The sequence below is a fragment of the Gnatocerus cornutus genome, chromosome 3 (genome assembly GCF_029298725.1).
Source record: "Gnatocerus cornutus isolate USDA-ARS CGAHR chromosome 3, icGnaCorn1.1, whole genome shotgun sequence".
Classification (NCBI taxonomy): domain Eukaryota; kingdom Metazoa; phylum Arthropoda; class Insecta; order Coleoptera; family Tenebrionidae; genus Gnatocerus; species Gnatocerus cornutus.
This window is the reverse complement of record NC_142235.1, coordinates 17,942,774-17,966,257: the sequence shown is the minus strand read 5'-3', so window position 1 is coordinate 17,966,257 and position 23,484 is coordinate 17,942,774. Positions and strand designations below refer to the sequence as shown.

At 33.8% G+C, this 23,484-nt stretch overlaps 4 protein-coding genes and 1 non-coding gene across 6 annotated transcripts; 2 read left to right on the top strand and 3 right to left on the bottom strand.

The window, feature by feature from the left end:
• Window positions 1–1,937: 1,937 nt before the first annotated feature.
• On the bottom strand, window positions 1,938–4,366 carry LOC148177709 (uncharacterized). Its single transcript, XM_088032252.1, has 2 exons — window positions 3,812–4,366; window positions 1,938–3,760 (listed from the first exon to the last, which is right to left on the bottom strand). Exon 2 carries the CDS (start codon window positions 3,750–3,752, stop codon window positions 2,151–2,153), a length of 1,602 nt encoding a protein of 533 aa, XP_087888378.1. The 5' UTR covers window positions 3,753–3,760; window positions 3,812–4,366; the 3' UTR covers window positions 1,938–2,150.
• Window positions 4,367–8,308: 3,942 nt separating this feature from the next.
• On the bottom strand, window positions 8,309–8,958 carry LOC148177708 (uncharacterized). The gene is made up of 2 exons (XM_088032256.1): window positions 8,853–8,958; window positions 8,309–8,800 (listed from the first exon to the last, which is right to left on the bottom strand). Exon 2 carries the CDS (start codon window positions 8,788–8,790, stop codon window positions 8,401–8,403), a length of 390 nt encoding a protein of 129 aa, XP_087888382.1. The 5' UTR covers window positions 8,791–8,800; window positions 8,853–8,958; the 3' UTR covers window positions 8,309–8,400.
• A 37-nt stretch (window positions 8,959–8,995) lies between these two features.
• Sgt1 (suppressor of G2 allele of skp1) lies at window positions 8,996–9,946 on the top strand. Its single transcript, XM_088032255.1, has 4 exons — window positions 8,996–9,167; window positions 9,213–9,434; window positions 9,482–9,763; window positions 9,816–9,946. Exons 1-4 carry the CDS (start codon window positions 9,141–9,143, stop codon window positions 9,918–9,920), a joined length of 636 nt encoding a protein of 211 aa, XP_087888381.1. The 5' UTR covers window positions 8,996–9,140; the 3' UTR covers window positions 9,921–9,946.
• Window positions 9,947–10,151: 205 nt separating this feature from the next.
• Window positions 10,152–23,473, top strand: MFS17 (Major Facilitator Superfamily Transporter 17). 2 transcript variants are annotated; one of them, XM_088032253.1, is made up of 8 exons: window positions 10,152–10,319; window positions 10,646–10,772; window positions 13,772–13,956; window positions 14,004–14,243; window positions 18,593–18,677; window positions 18,731–19,101; window positions 22,165–22,297; window positions 22,345–23,473. In XM_088032253.1, the coding sequence occupies exons 2-8, from the start codon at window positions 10,697–10,699 to the stop codon at window positions 22,797–22,799; spliced, it is 1,545 nt and encodes a 514-aa protein (XP_087888379.1). In that variant the 5' UTR covers window positions 10,152–10,319; window positions 10,646–10,696; the 3' UTR covers window positions 22,800–23,473. The 2 variants fall into 2 exon arrangements, with proteins under 2 accessions (XP_087888379.1, XP_087888380.1); XM_088032254.1 differs by lacking the exon at window positions 10,152–10,319 and adding an exon at window positions 10,451–10,560.
• On the bottom strand, window positions 21,896–22,018 carry LOC148177706 (U5 spliceosomal RNA). The gene has a single exon (XR_015769871.1). It is a non-coding gene; the product is annotated as a U5 spliceosomal RNA (small nuclear RNA).
• Window positions 23,474–23,484: the final 11 nt, after the last annotated feature.

Genomic DNA, 23,484 nt, shown 5'->3' with positions numbered 1-23,484 from the left:
TGGCTTATATAAAAGACGAGTTTTCATCTAGTGACCTTATTTTAAGGATAAAGGAAACTGTAAAAATTACAGGTGGTACCATAAATCAGGCACAGAGTAAAATTGTGGTCTACCAACGTTCCTTGCACTACTTTTTATGATTCATTATAGCACAGTTTTTAAGATTACTTGTGATTTACATTTTACTTAATTTCAACTTCATCCGCACAGTTTTTAAAGGAATAACAGATCTCAACCTTTTTAACGCTGTATGTATTACAATAAAAAATCAAAGTACCAATTTAAGACGCAAAAAAGTATCAAGTTTTTAAAAACTGTTCGTTTTTCTCAAATGACTTCGGTAGTTCGTTGGCAAGCTTGTTTAATTACCTTTCCAATGTATAACAGAGTTTAATGATTTTGCTAGTCGTTAATCAAAACTGAAGAAAAAAAAAGTTAATGCGGAGTGCTCAAAACAACTTATTTTACAAATGTCTTTTAGTCCGGACCTGATGGAGCAAAACGGGCTTCGGATTCCAAACCAAAAAGAATCCTACTTTAAAAATGAAAATTAAAGACAAGGAAATAAGAAATGGGCAGATTAAACAAACAAATAAAAAGAAACAATTTATTTAGTACACATTTTTCTCTTTATTCGAGCTCTATAATATGAGAAATATTGAAAAAAACGTTTTTTTTTTGCATGTTTTAATAGTCTATACCTTTAAAATTAACCTACAAAGAATTAAAATAAATATTTTCAATAGTTTTTGAGTTACAGCTAATAAATTATTTAATTAAATAACTTTTTCTCGAAACTACATTTTTCAAATTTACTGCAGTTGAAACTCAAGACAAATCATCCGATCGTCTTGAATTTTTTTTTTGTTTTATTTTGTATATGTTTTTCTGTACGATGACCCTCCAGTTTTTCGATCGTATAAAAAATTTAATTTTGGCTATCGAAAAATCACCCAATTTTTGGCCGAAATTCGACTTTTTTCAAAATTCCCGCCATTTTGTCAAATTTTAAAATTTCTTAATAATCTTTTTTTTTATTACAACCATAGTGAAAGCCGCAATTACTGCAGCAGTAGAGGGCCTTTAGTGGCTTGGGAGATACTTAATAACTCGGCCAGAATTAAATATTTTCATCTGAAAATTTTAATTTTTCTTCATTAATGTGAAAATACAGGGTGATTTTTTAAAAACGACAGGCGTTGTAGAATTTTTATTTATAAACCGATTTCAAAAATTTAAAAAACAAATTAAATGGTTTTTAATTTACTATAAACTGATAATTTTAGAATTTTTCTAATCGTCTTAGTATCTTTTGGGCGATCTTCAACTTTCTTATTTTAAATTGGCACCCATATTTTTTTTTTCGTAATTTGAAAGATATTAATTTTCTTGATTCAAAAATATGTAGTATTTTCTACTTTTACAAAAAATATTTTTTTAAAAATTATCAAAAATGAAAAAATTTAGGCAATAAAAGTTAATAAAATCTAGGTGCGTGCTGTCAAATAACACAATACCATTATTCTAATGTCAAAAAGCAGCAGATAACAGAAAGGATTGGCAATCTTTTTTGAAATTATTGATAACAAAAGACAATAATAATTACAAATGAGAAAAAAACATCTATCTAATTTAATTAAAATACTGTTCAAACGCCATTTCGTTTTTTTCATTGCACAATTGACACCATGCACATAGATTTTATTAACTTTTATTGCCTATTTTTTTTCAATTTTGATAATTTTTTTAAAAATATTTTTTTGTAAAAGTAGAACATATTACACATTTCTGAATCAAGAAAATTAATATCTTCCAAATTATGAAAAAAAAAATATGGGTTGAAAGTTGAATATCGCCCAAATGATACTAAGACACTTAGAAAAATTCCAAATTCATCAGTTTATAGTAAATTAAAAACCATTTATGTAATTTGTTTTTTTAATTTTTAAAATTGGTTCATAAATAAAAATTCTATAACGCCTGCCGTTTTTAAAAAATCACCCTGTATATCCTTTAAATTTGAAAACATTTCATGCAGTTGTTTTTTTTTTAAAAAATCCCAAAAAACGCCCTTTTTACAAACGGGTTGTATTTTGTGAATTTTTAAAGAGTTTGTTTAAAAAAAAAAGAAAACATTGATCGCAATTTAATTAATTCTCATCCGAATGCCTTAATTTAATATGGTTTAGTAAATGTCCTTTTAATGTTGATTTAAAGGGACATTTATCGCATTTCAACCATAGAGTTTCGTCGGCATTTAAATGTTTTCCGTTTTTATGTCGCGCCAAATGCGTAATTAATTTAGTTTTATAATTGCAATGATCACATTGAAACCAATTAATCAAATGCTGTTGTTTATTATGACTGGTCATTTTTGATTTAATCATTGTTTTATAATCACATTGATCACATTTAAACATAGTGTCACGTTCACTGCAACTTTGATGTTTTTTTAGCTTATGTTCTTTGAAGTTATTTTTATATTTTGTCCCAAACTCGCATTCGTTGCATTGAAACCACTGAATTTCAACTTCTGAATGTTTTACTCGTAAATGATGTTTTAAGAATGCTTTAATTTTTGTTTTAAAAGCGCACTTTTCACAGTTAAACCACTGAACTTCGTCGCTACTCAAATGTCGTACGACCTTATGTGCGTTTAAGCTTGATTTATGTTTTGTTTTAAAATCGCACGAGTCACAAAAAAACCATTGAATTTTATCGGCGCTCAGATGTTTTATTTTGAAATGATCTATCAACAGATATTTCATTTTTGCTTTATAATTGCATTTTATGCATTTAAACCATCGAATTTTGTCATCATCCAAATGTTTGTGTACATTATGTCTGTTCAAATGTGATTTTGATTTTGCTTTATAATCGCATTGATCGCATTGAAACCATTTAATCTCATCGCGACTTGTATGTTTGTTTAAATTATGCCTCTTTAATTCCCGTTTAGAGTGCGTTTCGTAATCACAAAAATTACATTTGAAGGTTTCCTTAATTTCACCGCGATGTGAAAAGTCTTTTAAATGTTTTCTTAGTTGTGTTTCAGATTTTGTTATAAACTCGCAACTATCACAATGAAGCCACTGAAACTTATGTATTCTTAATGTATGTCTAACTAAGTTCTTACTATAATATGTTTTATACTCGCAAAAATCGCATTTATGCCATTGAATTTGATCGGTTCTCGGATGTTGATAGCGCATGTGTCGTCTTAAGTAGTCTTTCTGGTTTGTCTTAAAATCGCAATTGTGGCAATAAAACCATTGAAGTTCATCGCGGTTCGAATGTTTCCGGCGTTTGTGCCGTTTCAAATAAATGCGTTCTTTTGATTTATAATCGCAATGATCACATTGAAACCATTCAATTTCATCGGCACCAACATGTTTTCGTTTTTTATGTACTTTTAAATTGTGTTTAAATTTAGTTTTCCAATCACATTCGTCGCACTTCCACCACTTCACCTTTGAACCACTTTTGGAGCTTGATTCACAATTGAACACGTGTTTGTACCAGTCCAAGCTAAAATAACATTGAAAAGCGCATTTTTCACATTTGTATACTTTTTCTTCGGCAAACTCTTCATTGGAGACGTGGCGTTCTCGCAGATGTTTTTTCAAGGCCATTGTGGTATCTGCCGTGAAGTTGCAGTCGGTACAAGTAAACGGTTCTACGGTGCCCCAACAGTTGAACCATTGCAGCCCCCCTTCTTGGTGTCGTCTGACGTGGTTGACCATCGAAACCATCTTACAAGCTGTTACGATTCTCTTTAGTAATTTGTACGCGTTTGCGTGATTATACTCACCAGAAACGTTGAACGAAACAAGTAAATAAAGGGAAAATGTAAAACGCACAACACATAACCTTAGAAAGACCTGTGATCAGTAAAACTAAAATCATCCGCTTTAAGTTGGAGCGCTGCTATCGATTTCAGTCAAAAAAGGAATCTGTAAAAATGAGGAAAAATAAATCAACTTTACGAAACTTTGATCGGCCATAACTCAGTTATCTGTTGTCGAATCTGAATTTTAATCCCATATTTGGAATCTGCGAAAAATTCTGAGCACACTGATGTATAATAACTTAAGTTTACTCGAAAAAATAAGCGAGAAGTCGATATCAGAAGTTTGGCATAGTTTTAGTCGTGAATTTTTGCAAATTATGACTGTAGAAAAATCAAAGACTTTTTTCTTATGTAAAAAATCGCGAGAAAAACGATGGCGCAAACCGCATCTCAATATCTGAAATAGTTTCCGAGATATCGAGCACGAATTGTTTTGAACCTTCAAAAATTTGGCCCTCTGGCGACAACCCAAAAATTCAAACGACCATAACTCAGTTATTTGTTGACGCAAATTGAAAATTCTCACGGTTTTGGATTCAGCGTGAGATTCTGCGTAAAATGAGCCCAGATTTGTTGAGTTTTCTTAATAAATAAACGAGGCATTGGCCAAAAACGGTTTTGAAGACGTCATTTTAGGGTGATTTTCAATCAATGTTTCCAAAATAAAAACGACGTTTAATAGCTTTGAATTATACATCAGTCGAAAGAGGAGCTCGAAATATATGTCCTGGCTAAATTTGAGATCGATCGGACAAATAGTTTACAAGCTATGGCCAAAAATAAAAAAAATGAAAAATTTTCATCGTTTGAATCGGAATTTTTTTTCGCGAAAAATCGACTATCGAATTTTGGGCTTTTGAGAATATTTTCTAACGTAAAATGAGCTGAGAAAAAGAATGGCGCAAACCGCATCTCAATATCTTAAATAGTTTCCGAGATATTTAACTTTAAAAATTAGAAAAAATGAGGAAAAATGAAAATCAACTTTCCGAAATTTTTATCGGCCATAACTCAGTTATCTGTTGTCGGATCTGAATTTAAATCCCAGATTTGGAATCTGCGGAAAATTCTGCGAACACCGATGTATAATAACTTAAGTTTACTTTAAAAAACAAGCGAGATATCGATATAAGAAATTTGGCATAGTTTTAGTCATGAACTTTTGCGAAAATTTGCAAATTTCGACTGTAGAAAAATCAAAGAACTTTTTCTTATGTAAAAAATCGCTAGAAAAACGATGCCGCAAACCGCATTCCAATATCTAGAATAGTTTCCAAGATATCGAGCATGAATTGTTTCGAACCTTCGAAAATTTGACCCTCTGGCGACAACCCAAAATTTCAAACGGCCATAACTCGGTTATTTATTGACAAATATGAAAAAATGATCATATTTTTGGATTCAGCGTGAAATTCTGCGTTAAATGAGACCCAAATTTGTTGAGTTTGCTTAATAAATAAACGAGGTATTGGCCAAAAACTGTTTTGAAAACATCATTTTAGGGTGATTTTCAATCAATGTTTTCAAAATGAAAATGACGTTTAATAGCATTGAGTTATATATCAGTCGAAAGAGGAGCTTAAAATCTATCCACTGGCCAAATTTGAGATTTATTGGACAAATAGTTTGCGAGTTATGGTCAAAAATTGAAAAAAATGAAAAATTTTCATCGTTTGAGTCGCAATTTTTTTTCGCGAAAAATCGACTATCGAATTTTGGACTTTTAAGCACTTTTTCTACCGTAAAATGAGCCGAGAAAAACGATGGCGCAAACCGCATCTCAATATCTCTAATAGTTTCCGAGATATTTCACTTTGAAAATTGGGAAAAATAAGAAAAAATGAAAATCAACTATCCGAAATTTTAATCGGCCATACCTCAGTTATTTGTTGTCGGATCTGAATTTAAATCCCAGATTTGGAATCCGCGGAAAATTCTGCGTGCACTGATGTATAATAACTCAAGTTTACTCTAAAAAATAAGCGAGATATCGATATGAGAAATTTGGTATAGTTTTAATCATAAATTTTGCCGAAAATTTGCAAATTTCGACTTTTGGAAAATCTAAAAACGATTTCTTATGTAAAAAATCGCTAGAAAAACGATGCCGCAAACCGCATTCCAATATCTAGAATAGTTTCCGAGATATCGAGCATGAATTGTTTCGAACCTTCGAAAATTTGACCCTCTGGCGACAACCCAAAATTTCAAACGGCCATAACTCGGTTATTTATTAACAAATTTTAAAAAATTATCATATTTTTGGATTCAGCGTGAAATTCTGCGTAAAATGAGACCCAAATTTGTTGAGTTTGCTTAATAAATAAACGAGGTATTGGCCAAAAACTGTTTTGAAAACATCATTTTAGGGTGATTTTCAATCAATGTTTTCAAAATGAAAATGACGTTTAATAGCATTGAATTATATATCAGTCGAAAGAGGAGCTTAAAATCTATCCACTGGCCAAATTTGAGATTTATAGGACAAATAATTTGCGAGTTATGGTCAAAAATAAAAAAAATTAAAAATTTTCATCGTTTGAGTCGCAATTTTTTTTCGCGAAAAATCGACTATCGAATGTTGGACTTTTAAGCACTTTTTCTACCGTAAAATGAGCCGAGAAAAACGATGGCGCAAACCGCATCTCAATATCTCTAATAGTTTCCGAGATATTTCACTTTGAAAATTGGGAAAAATGAGAAAAAATGAAAATCAACTATCCGAAATTTTGATCGGCCATAACTCAGTTATTTGTTGTTGGATCTGAATTTCAATCCCAGATTTGAAATCTGCGTTAAATTCTGCGTACACTGATGTATAATAACTTAAGTTGACTCTAAAAATTAGCGAGATATCGAAATCAGAAATTTGGCATAGTTTTAGTCGTGAATTTTTGCGAAAATTTGCAAATTTTGACTGTAGAAAAATCAAAGAACTTTTTCTTATGTAAAAAATCGCGAGAAAAACGATGGCGCAAACCGCATCTCAATATCTGAAATAGTTTCCGCGATATCGAGCACGAATTGTTTCCCAGAGTGGACCGATTTTTTTCTGTTGTTTTTATATAATTGAACTTTTTTTTTAATTTTCAAAACTAAATATACAAACTGGAAATTAACTTATTTTGTTTTTAAATGTAAAGCAGTTTAGAATATTAGGCCTTTGTCTTTAGAATGTAAATCAAATTCAACCAGAATCATCAAAATACATTTAAATAAGCATGGAAATGGATGAACATTAAGAATAAAAAGGAATAACGTAATTTTAAACAAAAATAAATGAAACAACAGTCATAAACTGCTGACACGATTGATTTTAAACAATTCGGAATGTGAATTTACTCTTGTTTAACAAGGAAAATTAAAAAAATTGTGCAATTAAAAATAATTTATATCCCACGATGAAAAGGGTTAAATCTAGAAGTTTTTAGAAATTTTTCAATACTTTCCTTCGCGTCAGAGATATGAATTAAAGTTATTCAATAAAGTTGCTTATAATCAAATTTGGAGTTTTTACAGATTTTAACCAAAATTAAAATTTAAAAAATATTGCATTTTGCGAATCATTTTATCCACAAATGAATACTTTCCTATGCATAAACAAAAAAATGCTGTGAAAAATCCAGGCGTGATTAAATTATGCCCAATGGATTTTTGTGGTCACATTGGCCCCTGGCACCAAAAAATTATAATTTAATCTCGGGATATAAGAGAAATTAAAATTTGTAAACTAGTGTAATTAAACACATCACTTCATTACATGTTTATTTATATTCATTACAACACAGTTCTTAAAACATTAAAAATACAGTACAATCTCGATTATCCGTGTTTCTCTAATGAAAAACACGGATAATCGAGTCGTTAAATAAACATACATTTTAAGGTAACAGAATTATTTGGAACGTTGCTTTATTTCAAAATATAAAAAATCTGTGACAACATTTATCAACATCTTAACAATATAACAATTTTAAATATTGAGAGAAATTGAAACAATCAACGAACATCTTTGCACGAATAATTCGCATCCGGTTAAACGAGGTTCTACTGTACTTGTAATTTTACAATTTACCTACTTAATTACAACTTCAACCACACAATTTTCAAAAGAAACAAAACATGACTTTTTGCCGGTTTGTACTTTTTCAGATTTATTATTTATTGTTGCATTAACCCAGTTTAATATTAAGATATAAGTCACGTGTGGTTTGCAATTGCATGTTCTTTAACAATATTTTTATATTTAGTTTCATGCCACCGAATTTGATCGATTATCGGGTGTTTAAAGCGCATATGTGTTTTTAAGTAATCTTTCAGTTTTGTTTTAAAATCGCAATTGTGGCAATAAAACCATTGAAGTTCATCGGGGTCCAAATGTTTCCGGAGTTTGTGCTGTTTTAAATAAATGCGTTCTTTTGATTTATAATCGCAATGATCACATTGAAACCATTCAATTTCATCGGCACCAACATGTTTTCGTTTTTTATGTACTTTTAAATGATGTTTAAATTTTGTTTTCCAATCACATTCGTCGCACTTCCACCACTTTATCTTCTCGTCTTTTGAACCACTTTGGAGCTTGATTCACAATTGAACACGTGTTTGTACCAGTCCAACATAAAATAACTTTGAAAGGCGCATTTTTCACATTTGTATACTTTTTCTTCAGGAAACTCTTCATTGGAGACGTGGCGCTCCCGCAAATGCTTCTTGCACCCCATTGTGGTGTCTGTTGTGAAGTTGCAGTCGGTACAACTGAACGTTTCCACGACACTCCAACAGTTGAACCACTGCAGCCCCCCTTCTTGGTGCCGCCTGATGTGGTTGACCATTGAAATCATCGATCTCGTCCAAAATTTACAGTGTTTGCACCGGTGGGTGCTCCGTTTTTTGGGGTTAATTGAGGCGATTTCCAAAGAATATTCGAGAAGCGACATTGTGATGAACCTTTAATAACTCCTTTAACAAACTGTCGCATGTTTTACCCAAATATACTTACGAGAAGTACAGGTCGAAAAAACCAACAATAACACATCACGTTATAACCTCAAAACCATTTCTGATTTCTGACGTTACCTTGACATGTGACAGTGTTGATACCGAAACGACCAATCAGAGAGCAATACCACCAATTCACAAAAAAATACACAGATGGCGCCACACTATTCAACCTGTCAACTGTCAAATCAAAACTCGCACTTGTCAAACTAATTTTGTTTACACTCAAAACTAATATTGTTTATAAGTTCCGTTAATAGCACCCCAAAATCCCCATCTGTGAGACGAAATGGCCGAAAGCGAACCACAAGAAAAGGTACCCAAATATAGAAAGTAAGGTTATGTAAGATGGTAATTTTAGCCCAAAGTGCAAGTAAAGCATGACTGGTACCAAACCGATGCCGCAGTTGTAATCACAATTCTCGTAAAAAACGTGCAGGGAGACAATCTTAATATAAATTTCACAGCCTCAAGTGTTGAAGTTGGTATCAAGTTTCCAGACCAAGATGATGTTTGCTTGAAATTTAACCTATCGCACGAGGTGGCTCCTGAACAATGCTCATACAAAATAACCCCCTCGAAGGTACGAATTTGCCATACAACGCAACATTTGTTAACAACTTTTGACAGATTGAGGTTAAGTTGAAAAAATGTGAAGGCATCAGATGGAACAAGCTGGAAGGAGACGAGAAAAACACCCCGAAGTCGATTCCTGTCGAGGTTCCTCAAGCTAGTGGGCCCCCTTCTTATCCAACTTCTAAAAAGGGTAAAGACTGGTCCGCTGTTGAAAAGGAAATGAAAGAAGCTGAGGCTAAAGAGAAACCAGAAGGAGAGGAGGCTCTTAACAAACTTTTCCAGGAGATTTACGGAAAGGGGACTGACGAGGTGAAACGAGCCATGAATAAGAGTTACGTAAGTTTTCCCCCAGTCGGAGGTTCCCGTTTAATGGGAGCCCTGATTTCAGATGGAGAGTGGCGGGACTGTTCTGAGCACAAACTGGGACGAGATTGCGAAAGACAAGGTTGCTGTGAAGCCCCCCGACGGCATGGAATGGAAGCAATGGCAGTAGTTAATCAAAATAAATTATTTAAAAAATGAGTGGTTTAAATACCCCGCCTCCAAAACTAGTAACTTTGTCATTTTGAGGTTGGCACCTCAAAGTGTGCGAAACTCGGAACTGCGCTTAAATTAACCTTGAGACGATGAATCAACCCGAAAACACTTCGCGGGTCAGATAAACTGTCCCAATTATAAATTACAAGTATTGATAAATTAATAATTAACCCCCACATGTCATTTTTTGGTGGGTCGATAACGTAGAGCCCTGTGGTGGGAGAACTGTCATGCGTGGAGGCGTCAGCTGGCTGTTTCTCAAGTCGGTGTTTTAAATGCTCGTTATTGTGTTAAAATGGCACAACATTGTTTAATTATTGATTTATTTGATACGAGTGGGTGTCTTTATCGTCAGGTATGTAGTCGTGATAGTGTCAGTTTGGTACAACTTGTAAAATTGCATTTAAAGTTTGTGAGGTTATGTTCGTGGTCCAAAAACCTCAACAAATTGTAATTATCGCGTCAATGCGGTTTCGATAAATGAAAGATTAAGTAAGAGTGTATTATCAAAAGCGCTGACTCGTCGTCTCCTTGAAATTCTCAAAAAGTGTTTGCAATGATAAGTGAGAATTATGCAATATTACAATACCCCAAAGGTGATTAGTCACCAATAAGCTAAATTGTGACCTCCGGGGTTTAGAACCAGTTTACTAAAGTGTTGATAATTAATGATATTTGCAGAACTCGTTCAATTTGAAATCGACAAGTCCAGTCAAGTGATTTAATTTAATCATGTCGGAGGATAAAGTCTACAATAGTGATCTTTCCTACCCCATGGAGGAAAAGTGCCTCATCTACAGACTATTTGGTAAGAACAGTTTTCTAGAAATAATTAATGAAGCGTGTCCTTGACCATGTTTTTATTATAATGCATTGCAATTTATTAGAGCGAATGATTTAACTGGCTAATAACCACTCTTTGCTTTATCCGGTAATAAAACGCCGTCATTTCAACAAGGTCCCTCTATCAAATTTGTATCAGTCTATTGAAAGCGCGCACTCCATTCAATCCGTGATGTGCTTTTTGCTCCGTGAGTATTAAACGAGGGGTTGGCCTCCCTAGGAAATCGTTGCATAAGTCTTAGGGAAAATCATAAGAAATCATGGTAAATCAGGGGAATTCACTAGGAAATCAAGCGAAGTCATTAGGAAATCAGGGAAAATCACAACGGCATCAGTCGAGTAAAATTACTAGCAACAAAATCAAAGAAAATTTCTAAGATGTCACTGAACAATTTGACCCAACAATCTGTGGATAGAGCATTAGTCCAATACTACATATTAGGAATTTTTCAAATCGAAGCCTGCCCCAATTTAAACAAAAATTCGGAAATTATTAGCTACAGTAGAACCTCGTTTATCGGACCCTTCGCATTATCCGAGCAGACATCTCAATTTTTTAGTAGAAAAAAAAACTTACTTTTTTTAAAACGCTTTTTAAATCTACATTCAAATTTTTTTTTGAGAGTAAAAATGTTTAACATTTTGCATTTGGCGACTCTCTTTATTAAATTAAATGAAATAAAAAAAACTCGACTTGACTCAGTTTGGCTATTATATTATAACTAATAAACTTGCGCATTTTTTACCATTTTTTTGCGTATAACTTGAATACAATTTATAATACTGCCGCACAATTTACTATTAAAAAAAAACATAAGTTTAATACGCCGCTTAGTATATGAACACTCTGTATCTGTAAAAATATTTTTAAGTTATGAACGCTTCTGATTAGCAAAATTTTCAAGACTATACAGGATGATGACTAAAAGGCGCCCATGAGTGGAAGTATCAAGTCGTTTTCTGAATGAAAATAAAATCTAAACCAATTCTTTTTTACAATACGTATTTTTTTCCAAAGGAAAACATTGTCAATGCTGCTCAACATTTTCTGATAAAATTTTACATTTCGCAGTCTCTGTTACTAACCAACTAATACTAAAAGCTTTACAATGTTGCAACATCGAAAGTTTTTCTACCAAGCCAAGAAATGATATTTTTAAAAGTTTAAGAAACTTGGTTTTTCTTTTTTTGATACAAAATATCTTCACCTGTAAAAAATCTAACCTCTAACAATGAAATTGTTATAAATTTTTTAACGAAATAGAGTTTGATTGTTTAAAGAAGAAAACTTCTATCTTGGTTAAAAATGCACATACATATTTCCTTTTGGTTTTTAATTTTGAGCTTAGAAAAAAAATATCTGCAACATGGTACCCTGGATTTCAATAAATTTGCGAACACCCATTTTTTTGCTTTTTGAGTTTGCTTTCATTTTGACACTGAGAGATTAAAAATTAACCAAATGCCAAGAATGATTGTGACAGCATTTGTCAGGTTGACATAACCTAATCTAAGAAAACCCACAGCCACATTGCCAAAAATCATCAAAAATCATCCTGCCTGCTTGATATTTTAAGTGTACGCAAATTTATTGCGATCCAGTGTAGGTAGCATGGGCGCCTTTTTTTTCATCACCCTGTATAGGCGTAAAGTTTCGTTTACAGATTGTTAGGATACCTTTATGATTTTACAGTAGAACCTCGATTATCCGGACCTCTATTATCAGAATCATCGATTTAAAAAAAAACACGTGGCGAAAGGTTTTCTTTTATCGCTTCAGATTACTGGTCTCACGCCAATAAAAAATGCGTGCCAAAGAGTTTCTTGGTATTGCGCGAATTCGAGAAGAAAAATTAGACCTATCAAATAACAATTACAAAGTATCAAAAAAAACTATTATTTACATGTTGAACTTTTATAATGATCCAAGTTTTGCATTATTTTTTGTGTTTTTTCATATACGTATTCTATTATCTGGATGACCTCTGCAACAATTAGTCCGGATAATCGAGGTTCTACTGTAATAGGAATAATTACACTGGTCAACACAATTTTTGTCGTCGGCATAAAAAGTTGATAATCTTATGTAATTTGATTCCCTGAACACGATGGTGACCTTGAATTTTTTCAAGGACTTAAATCTGAGATAGTATAATGTACAAGGTGTTTATAAATCTTTCTAGCATCAAGGGTGGTTCTGGAATTCCTGCCATGCTCCATTTTGCCGCTATGTTTTCATAGTGAATATAACTATGTTTAACTACACTTAAAATGTCACTCACGTCAACGACATTTTAGTTACGGTTTTGTGTTCAGTCTTTGATTTTTCGGGTTTTAAACCATAACTAAAACAGTTTTTTTGTCAAAATTAACTTTGCTTTATGATTGAGGTTAACTGCAAATGTCAGTTGAAAAATCTAAACCCACATTTGTAATGAGCGGCACATTTTTTTGACATTTCGTAGCCACCATTGATGCTAGAAACATTTATAAACACCTTGTATAAACGTAATTAGTTAAAAATTCTCAGTCTCTATTGAATAGAAATTAGGATGGATTTTAACTTTTAATTTAAGAAATCATAACTTTAATGTGTACAATTTTATGTACCTATTCATTTATACAAATTCAAAAAAATCAAGGGCACCATCGTATCGTCTCGTGTCAGTCTGAAATTATTATGCTGTACCTAAGTTTTACTTAAGTTGATTAATGAAAATTTTCAAGAAATCGAATAGTCTTTGGTAATTCATAGTCAATTCTTCCTGATTTCCTAGTGATATCCTATGATTTTCCTTATGGTTATGGAAATCCTTATTTTCCTTATGGAAATCAGGGGAAATCATTAATAAATCACTAGGAAATCAGAGGAAATCAGGAAAAATCACTATTAAATTAGTAGGGGGCATATCAACCCCCCCGTGTTAAACGTCCGCTTGCCCCCAATCAGGCCCGTTTTTTCAGGTCAAGTACCTGCCAGAATCGTCCTTTACCTCCTATCATGGTCCGGCTTCCTCGTTTCCTTCATGATGCGCACCGACATCAACCTCGCCATCGTCGCAATGGTGGAGGAGCCTCCACAGGCCATCACCAATACCACACAAGAATACTGCTTCGCCGTCGACGACTCGAATAGCACCCACACTGTGGTATGCTTGCTCGGACGCCGCCAAAATTACTCAGTTGATGGTTTTAGGACTACGGAGGCACCCTCCAGTGGTCGGCGAGGGTACAAAGTTACGTTTTGGCTTCGTTCTATTGGGCTTATATCGTGTCGCAAGTCGTCGGAGGGTGGGCTACGCAGAAATTAGGCACGAAAAAGGTGTTCGGGTACGCACAGCTGGTCACGGCGATGTGCAGTTTGTGCATTCCGTGGGCCAGCGAGACGCATTATCTCCTGGTGATCGGGCTGAGGTTCATCCAAGGATTTGCCTCGGTGAGTAAATTTTTATATGAGTTGGTGGAGCTCACTGCGCTAGCGCACGCCATCAATAAAGTCAATATTTATTGATTTTGCATAAGAGTTGTGGATCTTGCATTATGAACTATAAAATTTTATTACCTGTGTTTATGCAAATACGGCGCTGTAAATTATCCCAGAAGCTCATTAATGACATTCAATTGGATGTTTGGAATCACCTTTTACAGCAAGGCTGCGGTTGCAAGATTCCAAATGCTTTTTTTTTTAGTTTATGACTGAAGGCGAAAGAAAAGTACGTCGTAGAATGATGCAAATTGGTCTATTTAGTGTAATTAAAATGCATCACTTTTGTGGCTTTTTGCGAGTTATTACGTAACGGGTTTTTTCATAGTCACTTTCGCAGGAATCCAATTGAGTTGCTAAGTACTTTCCGGTTTCATTACCAGTTAGTGATAAGAGAAAATTAGGTCAACGGGGTTTTAATTTGGAACAGCTTTTCCGTTTCAAGTGTTATTATCTTTTTTATCATTGTAATCTCTAACAATTTGAACTACTTTTCTGGAAGGCCTTGAAGTTTTTAATGGGTTGGTAGCACTGCCATCGTTTTGTGAACAATGAGATGAATTAATTAAATTTGGAGAGATTACGTTTTGACATGTCTATTAACTCTGACAAATTTCAAAATTTTAATACAAGAAACTGATTTTTTAGAAATTTTTGTTTTTAAAACCTACTAGTCTAGTTTCCCAAATTTAATTCTGTAATTTCGCTAATTTTTAAAGCAAATAATTTGGTGAAATTACTCCTTTTGACATTCCTATAAAGTCTGACAAATTCCAAAATTTTAGTACAAGAAACTGATTTTTTAGAAATTTTTGTTTCTGCAATCAACTAAAAATCTCTAATTCTACAAATTAAGTTCGGTAATTTTGATAATTTTTAAAGTACATAATGAAATTTTGTGAAATTATTTTTTTTGACATTCCTATTAACCCTAATTTCCAAAATTTTAGAACAAAAACATTTTTGGAAAATTTTTGTTTTCAGGACCAACTAAAAATTTCAAATTTTCCCAATTAAATTTCGTAATTTCGCTAATTTTTGAAGTATACAGGATGTCCCAGAACTCGCGCCCCAGAGAGCAAGGGAGGGTGCCGACAGCAATACAGATGATAAATATCAAAAAAAAAATTGACTAAGTTTAATAGTATTCGAGAACTGATAAAAAGTTAACAACCAATCCCAAAAGCTTATTCGAGAAGTGGAGTAAATGGCCATCCCAATTTCCTAGGCAACGAGAGTCTAATGTTTAACTGACCAATGGATGATAGTATGTGTCCATAGTTACCAATTTTCAAATTCTGTTCAGCTTCGGGATTGGCTACAGTTTTTTTGTCTTATCTCGGTTATTTTTTGAGTGAAACAATTATGGTTTCAAAATTTTGATTCAGAATTGTTGCCTCCATAAGCCCTTTCTCTCTGGGGCGCGAGTTCTGGGACATCCCTGTATAGATGAAATTTGGTAAAATTACTCTTTTTGACATTTCTATTAACTCTGACAAATTCCAAAATTTTAATACAAGAAACTGATTTTTTAGAAAATTTTGTTTCAAGGGTCACCTGAAAATTTCAAATTTTCCAGATTAAATTCCGTAATTGTGCTAATTTTTGAAGTACATATAAATGAAATTTGGTGAAATTACTCATTTTGACATTTCTCTTAACTCTGACAAATTTCAACATTTTAATACAAGAAACTGATTTTTTAGAAATTTTTGTTTCCAGAATCAACTAAAAATTTTTAATTTTCCAAATTAAGTTCCGTAATTTCGATAATTTTTAAAGTACATAATGAAATTTAGTGAAATTACTCTTTTTGACATTTCTATTAATCCTTATTTCCAAAATTTTAGAACAAAAACATTTTTGGAAAATTTTTATTTTCAGGACCAACTAAAAACTTCAAATTTTCCAAATTAAATTTCGTAATTTCGCTAATTTTTAAGGTATATAAATGAAATTTGGTAATATTACTCTTTTTGACATTCCTGCTAACTGTGCTAAATTCCAAAAATTTTCAACAAAAAAACACATTTTTTTGAAATTTTTATTTTCAGGACGAACTAAAAATTTCTAATGTTCCAAATTAAATTAATTTCCATAATTTTTGAAGTACATACATAATTAAAATTTGGTGAGATTACTCCTTTTGACATTCCTATTAACTCTGCCTAATTCCCAAATTTTTCAACAAAAAACACATTTTTTGAAAATTTTTATTTTCAGGGTGAACTAAAAATTTCAAATTTTCCAAATTTAATTGCGTAATTTCTCTAATTTGAGGAGTACATGAATGAAATTGGGTGCGATTACTTGTTCTGATTAACTAATTAACTCTGCCAAATTCCACAATTTCAGAACAGAAATAGTAATTTAGATCACAAGACCGGAAAATGTTCTTTTGCAAGTCTGAGTAAAATTGCGAAGACGAGGCGGAGCCGAGTCGTAGCAACATGAAGACGTCCGTCCAAAAGCATTTTCGGACGTGTGATCCACACTATTTTAAAAAATAATTTTAAAAATTAAAAAAAGTCTGATCTAGTGACTTTTACTCTTTAAGGTTGCTCTCCTAGTAACTATTTTGGAAATAAAGCATTCTAACCTTTTTTTAAAATACTTCAGAGCACACTCCTTTGTCAATTGATGACAGTGCGATACCAACCGGTAAACAAAAAAAATATCTATTAGGCAAAACGCCGTTTTCCGGCCAATTTATATGTCCCCAAAAACGTTAAAAAAGGACGGCGGCCGAAAAAGTACTTTTTTTACCTAGGCAAAAAAAAAACAAACAAAATTGCCTACTTTATTGCCTTAAAATGATTGAAAAATAGTGACTTTTTGTGACGTTTGAAGAAAAAATTGTTTGTCATCCTTCCACACGTGTTGCGGTGACGCAATTCATTATCATTGGATTGCGTGTGGTTATTGAAATTATTGTAGATACGAAAAAATGACGTAACGAGCTATAAAACATGTTCATTTTTGTTGCCAACCTTAGAGGTGTATGCCCTGCCGTCACATTCATTTATTATAGAATTGGTTATTTATTAGCTGATCAATAAGTGTGTGGAACTATTAATAGAATAGTTGGGCTCTTTTAATATCAGTTTATTGTACGAAAATCAGCACTTTTTTGTAGTTTTTATCGGTTTTCAAGCGGATAATTTAACGCGTAACTGGATAACAAAAAATTAGTTTAATCAGCACTCCAAAATTACTGGTTTTACTAGGTACATGAAAATCTACTTCATAATAGTGTCTACAAAAGTGTTTGTTTCAATACACATGAAGTTGCACGTAAGAACCACTGGTTTTACTGGGTACATGAAAATCTACTTTATAATACGGTCTGAAAAAGTGTTTGTTTTAATACACATGAAACAACCTAATTTGAATAAAAAACGTACTCAAAGCAAACTTCTCTAATGAATATCAAACAATCGTTTTTCGGGGCTCTTTTGCGAACATACAATGACAAGACAGGAAATTAATTCAATGAGTCGTACTTAAGTGTTTACCAAGCACTTCCCGGTAAAATTCCCATTTTGATCATTCCAAATTCAATAAAAAATAGTAGATTTTGTTATACGGCAGAAAAGTGGTAATTTTTGTCGAGCAATTAAATTGCAGTAGCGAGGCGAAGCATAGCGTAGCAAAGGCCACTTTTCGGCCAAATAACACTACTTTTTCTCCAAACAAAAGATTCAGTTCCACGTTTCTGCCTAGGCAGAAAAAGTGTTTCCTTGATAACGGCCACTTTTCATTACTTATAACAAAATTGTCTAATTTATTGTCTAAAAACGACTAAAAAGTAGTGACTTTTTGTGACGTTTGGAGAAAACTCATTTTCAGTCATGTTGGCAACTCTAAAACGCACGTCTTTGATTAAAAAAATGACATATCGAGAAATCAAATAAAAACTCTTCCGCAGCGTGTCCTTTGACAGCTGTCAATTCTGAGATTATTAGATGAAAACTGTTTTGAAATGCAAAAAAAAGAAAGCAAAAGTACGTGTTGTAATCAATTTGTCATAAGAGAACTTTTCCCAAAATGATTTAAAAATGAAATGTGAAAATCCTTCATTAAAATTCCTAGTTTAAAATTTGACACTAATAATTGACATAAACAAAAGACAAACTACTTGACAGAAACAAAAGACTGTTTCTTCAATTAAAGACATAACTTGAAGTTTCAAAGCCAACTGAGGATGAATCTGTTCAAAAACATGACTGGGGATGATCACATGATAAAACAATGAGACCGGAAGGAAGTGCGTAATGAAACAATGTTTTTTTTTGTTTTAGGGTTTGACGTGGCCCGCCATGTACGCGCTGGTCGGCCACTGGATCCCCGTCCCCGAACGCAGCCGCTTCATGTCAAGTTTCCAAGGTACCACCCCCATTGTCAACCCCTGCAAAACTCACCCCTGAACTCTTCCACAGGTTTTAGTATCGGCATCGGTGTGACTTACCCTCTGTGTGGTTTCTTGATCGCCCATCTCGGCTGGAGGTCTGTGTTTTACACCACCGGCTCCATAGGGGTGTTGTGGTGCGGAATTTGGTACCTCCTCGCGTTCGACAGTCCGGAAATGCACCCCAGAATTAGTTTACAAGAACAGCAGTACATCAAAGAGAACACGGTGAACACGTACGCGGCGACGAGGAAGCAGAGCGTGCCGTGGAAGGCCATTTTGACGTCGCCGCATACTTGGGCGATTGGGGTGACGACGTTCGGGAGGATTTGGGTGCACTATACTTTCATCATTCCAGGGCCGAAGTATATGAAGAGCATTCTCGGATTTAGCATCGAAAAGGTGGGTGGAGCAAGGAACGTACACTGCCGCTCAAAAGTATTTGCCCACCAACATTTTTTTAGTAACTCCAAAATAATTTCTTTTTTCCGCTTTTGTTTTCATGTTTATATATATACTTCATTGTTGCTAACAGCAATTTTTTTCTTTTTTTGATGTTTTTGAAAATATCAATTTTTTATTTTTTTTAATGTACTCGTACTTTTAGAAATTTTGAAAAAGTTATCGATTCACATATTTTCACAATCCATCAGCCTATAAATGCAAAAACCAAAGTGTTAATTGACGTTTACCGTTCTCTGGCTTGGATTTGCAAATAAGAACTAGAAATCTACAAAATCACCAATTTTTATCAAGATTCAATGGCTGAATGCAAGAAAACAGCAGAAATCTGCACGAAATAATCAAAATTCTTAGTGAAATCCGCTTATTTTGACGCTAAACGACGATTTTTCGCTGATTCTCGCCGTTTTCTGGCTTGGATTCGCAAAGAAGAGCTCGAAATCTACAAAATCACCAATTTTTATCAAGATTCAACGGTTAAATTGCAAGAAAATAGCAGAAATCTGCACGAAATCATCAAAATTCTTAAAGTTAATATCGTGAAGGTGTTTGACAACAAAACTTCTTTAATTTGTGGTTGCGAAAGTTTATTGTTGTTCAGGGTTTAACATTTTTAAGTGGGCAAATACTTTTGAGCGGTAGTGTATGTCTGCATATTTCGTCATTCATTGAAATCTTTTGATTACACTGGCCGACAAAATAAAAGTGAAAACATGTCGTCTTGATATAAAATAGGGTACCCTATGTAATTTTGATCAGAGAACACGATGGTGACTTCGAAATTTTCCCAGGACCTCTAGTTTTTAAAATATTAAAAAACTGCTAATTTGAGTGCAAAAGCATCTAAAATCATCTCAAGATGGTGTGTGCAAAATATTATGAAAATCGGTGAAACCGTTTGAAAAATGAAGATTTTATGGTAACATTTCCGGAACTAGATATAAATTTTTGTCGTTTCCATTCACCAAACCATCTGGTAGTCAGTTTTAAATAAAAATAATTTTTTGATAAAGAAAAAGAAAATTATGTAAGGTGAGTTGGGGTAATATCGGATGTGGGGTTAGACCGAACATACTCTCTTGTCTGCTATTCTACTAAAAAGTTCTTTGTGTCGGAATTAATAGGTATTTTGTCATTTTTTGTGTAACGTTCCTTGATTCGTTCTCTTCAGATTGGATTTATATAAATGAATACATGAAATTAGTAGTAACTTAAGTAATCTTTGTACACATCAAAGGTATGATTAATTTTAGTTAACATAATCCAAATTTCAATGTAATTGAGTAATTCATGTAATCCTGACTTAGATTACAGTTGTCATAGATCACAGTAACAATGAAAAGGTACAAAAAAACACGTAATTCACACTTTTATTGCACTTATTTTTTACTTTTCTTTTGGACTTTTTGATGCCAAAAATTTTGTTGTTTTTTTAGCATACCAAATTATAAAAAACAGTAGATTTTTTTCTTTTAAATTTTTTTTTTCAAAATAAGGTAAGTTGGGGTACAGTTTTTTTATGAAAATTGACACACTCATATTTTGAATATTACCTAATAAATTCTTAAGAATTTTCACATACAGTAGTACCTCGATTATCCGGATCACTGATTTAATTCAGATATGCCTGCTATCCTTTCAAAAGAACACAGCAAAGATTTCTTATTAGCAGGATTAAATAAACGCTAGCTTTTCTGAATAGATCGCTCCAATCTTTTTCTGTCAAAGAGAGTATTTTAGCTCTTTTGGGCAGTTTATTTGATGCTGATTGCGGTAAATAATGTTAAATTATTTTATTAACTTAACCAATGGGTAATCAAGTAGATCTCAAACTTGTCAGTAAGTTTTTTTCGGGTTTGTTGAGTAAAAATTTGGATATGATACACATTTTCAGGAAACTTTTATTTTGAACATTTTACTTTAATTTGTTACTGCTTCTGCCTACTCTCCGTTTAAAAAGACGCCCTCATTAAGATACAAGCGCAAATAACTATGTAGTTAGAAATTATTTGTACTTTTATTTAACATGATTGTGAGAAAATAAAGTTATTAAAAATACGAAAATTATCAAAACATTTTTTAGGCATACCTGGGTGGGTTAAAAAAAATACGTGGCGAAAGGTTTTCTGTTGTTTCTGATTACGCCAATCAAAAATGCCTGCCAAAGAGTTCCCTGATATTATTGCTGGAGCATTTTTAAAGGACGTTTCTTTAATAACTCTCAAACGAATTCGAAACTTGGCCACCATCAAGAGGAAAAATTACAACAATCACAAAATATTTAAAAAATACTTATAATATTTGTATTTATTTAACTTTTATAATGATCCAAGTTTTGCATCATTGTTTGTGTTTTTTCCATATTCTGTTATCCGGATGGGCTCTGCAACAATTAATCCGGATAATCGAGGTTCTACTGTAATTATGGGTATCAGAGTAACAAAAACAAAAATTATGGGTATCAGAGTTAACCGTTTTTGAGCTAACTCGTCAAGAAAAAAAAGTTTCTTCTTTTTCTTTTTTGATATTTTTCTTCATCTAAAAGATGTTTTGAATAGAAATAAGTGATAAAATTACATAAGAATATCAAATTTTTTACGCAGACGACAAAAATCGTGTTGACCAGTGTTATTTGATGTATTTTTGTCAAGTTTGGAGTGTTTGGACACTTGTTAAAAATGTCCCTCCCAACCTAACTTGATCTCAGAAATTGTGTTTCATTTGTTTATTGCCCAGTCGGAAGAATCCAACCGGGCTTCAAAAAAATTGGTCATAGACTCATTTGTATTGTTCCCCTCCACGGAAATCTTTAGTAAAAGGCGAAAGATTTATTCGCTTTGAAGGGAAACCAGAGTGACGAGTCTGTTTTCGCTGCGCGACTTATAGTAACCGGGACGTTTAGATGTAGTGAGGTGTAACACACAGCGCCACCTAACGACGAGTGGCGGAGTTACTCACTCTGAATCTCAATAAAAACAGTTTTTTTTGTACTTTTTTTTGCAGAACGGCCTACTTTCTGGAGCCCCCTTCATCTGCAGCTACATCGCCTCCGTCTTCTTCTGCTACGTGGCCGACGTGTTGGTCACCCGCAACCTCATGTCCCTCACCAACGTCCGCAAAATAATGACGGCTCTCTGTAAGTCTCCCTCGAAGCCAAACTCCGAGTTAAACTTCTTCTTCCAGCTCAAGTAGTGCCCGGGCTCTTGGTCCTCCTCATCAGCTACCTCGGCTGCGACATCGACCTCGTCCTCGTCGTGTGGTTCCTCGCCGTCACACTCATCACCGCCTCTTACGCCGGAGCGATGGCCAACGTCGTCGACATCGCCCCCAACTTCGCCGGGCCAGTCTTGGCCTTCGCCCAGACCATCCACATGTCGGCGAGTTTCCTCAGTCCTCTGGCAGCCTTCCAGTTGCTCAACGAACAAGAACACCTCATGTCCGCCTGGCGGACGGTGTTCTACGTCACGGCTTTCGTTTCGATTTCCACGTACGTCACATTCCAGATTTGGGGGACCTCGGAGATCCAACCCTGGAACTACACCGATGGGGTGCCCGATGATAAACACGAGCGCGAAGAACTCATGACGGAGAAGGCGGAAGTTGTGGCTAACGGGAAAAGCGAGGAGGTTGTAGCGTAGGTTTATACTCCCCCTTACTGCACGTGGCACAAGTAACTTAGGAGTCTGTTCATCTCCAGTTTCCTCATTGATATTGTGATAAGTTTAGAGTCAGGGCCTGTAGGTTAGTGCATTGTTAGAGGTGTCCCCGCCACTCCGACAATCAAAAATTTTTAAAGAAACTCTCTTGATTGGTGGGGGGGTACTTCTGTGACAATAGTATATTGACAGTATTCTATATTTTTTTAAAAGGGCATTAGTGCTACAGCCGAGTATTAATGTCGACTTCTGTTAAAGCACATAGAATAAGACCAATTTTCGAGTATAAATGTTGATAGTGAGATAATTTAAGACCAATTTTTCGGTTACTCGGTATACAGTCTTTTGTGGTAGTGTAGTATTATTTTTTTCCAAACTAAGCATTTAACTCATTACTACATAAGCGTGTATTACCACTATTTTAAGCGGCGCTAAAGTCATTTCGAGGCGTGTCACTAAAAACTTACCGGTCGAGTTTTGACATCACTGGCGAAATGATTTAAAGGAGATTATCTACATACTTAACAAAAGTAGTGATAGTTTCACATTGTACGATGGTACTTAACTTACAAAGTGCCAATTTCTCGTTCAAACTGTTTCTTTATATATTTTTTTTAAGTTCCAGTAGGTTTTGGAAATATATATTTTTGATTCTATTTGTGTGATT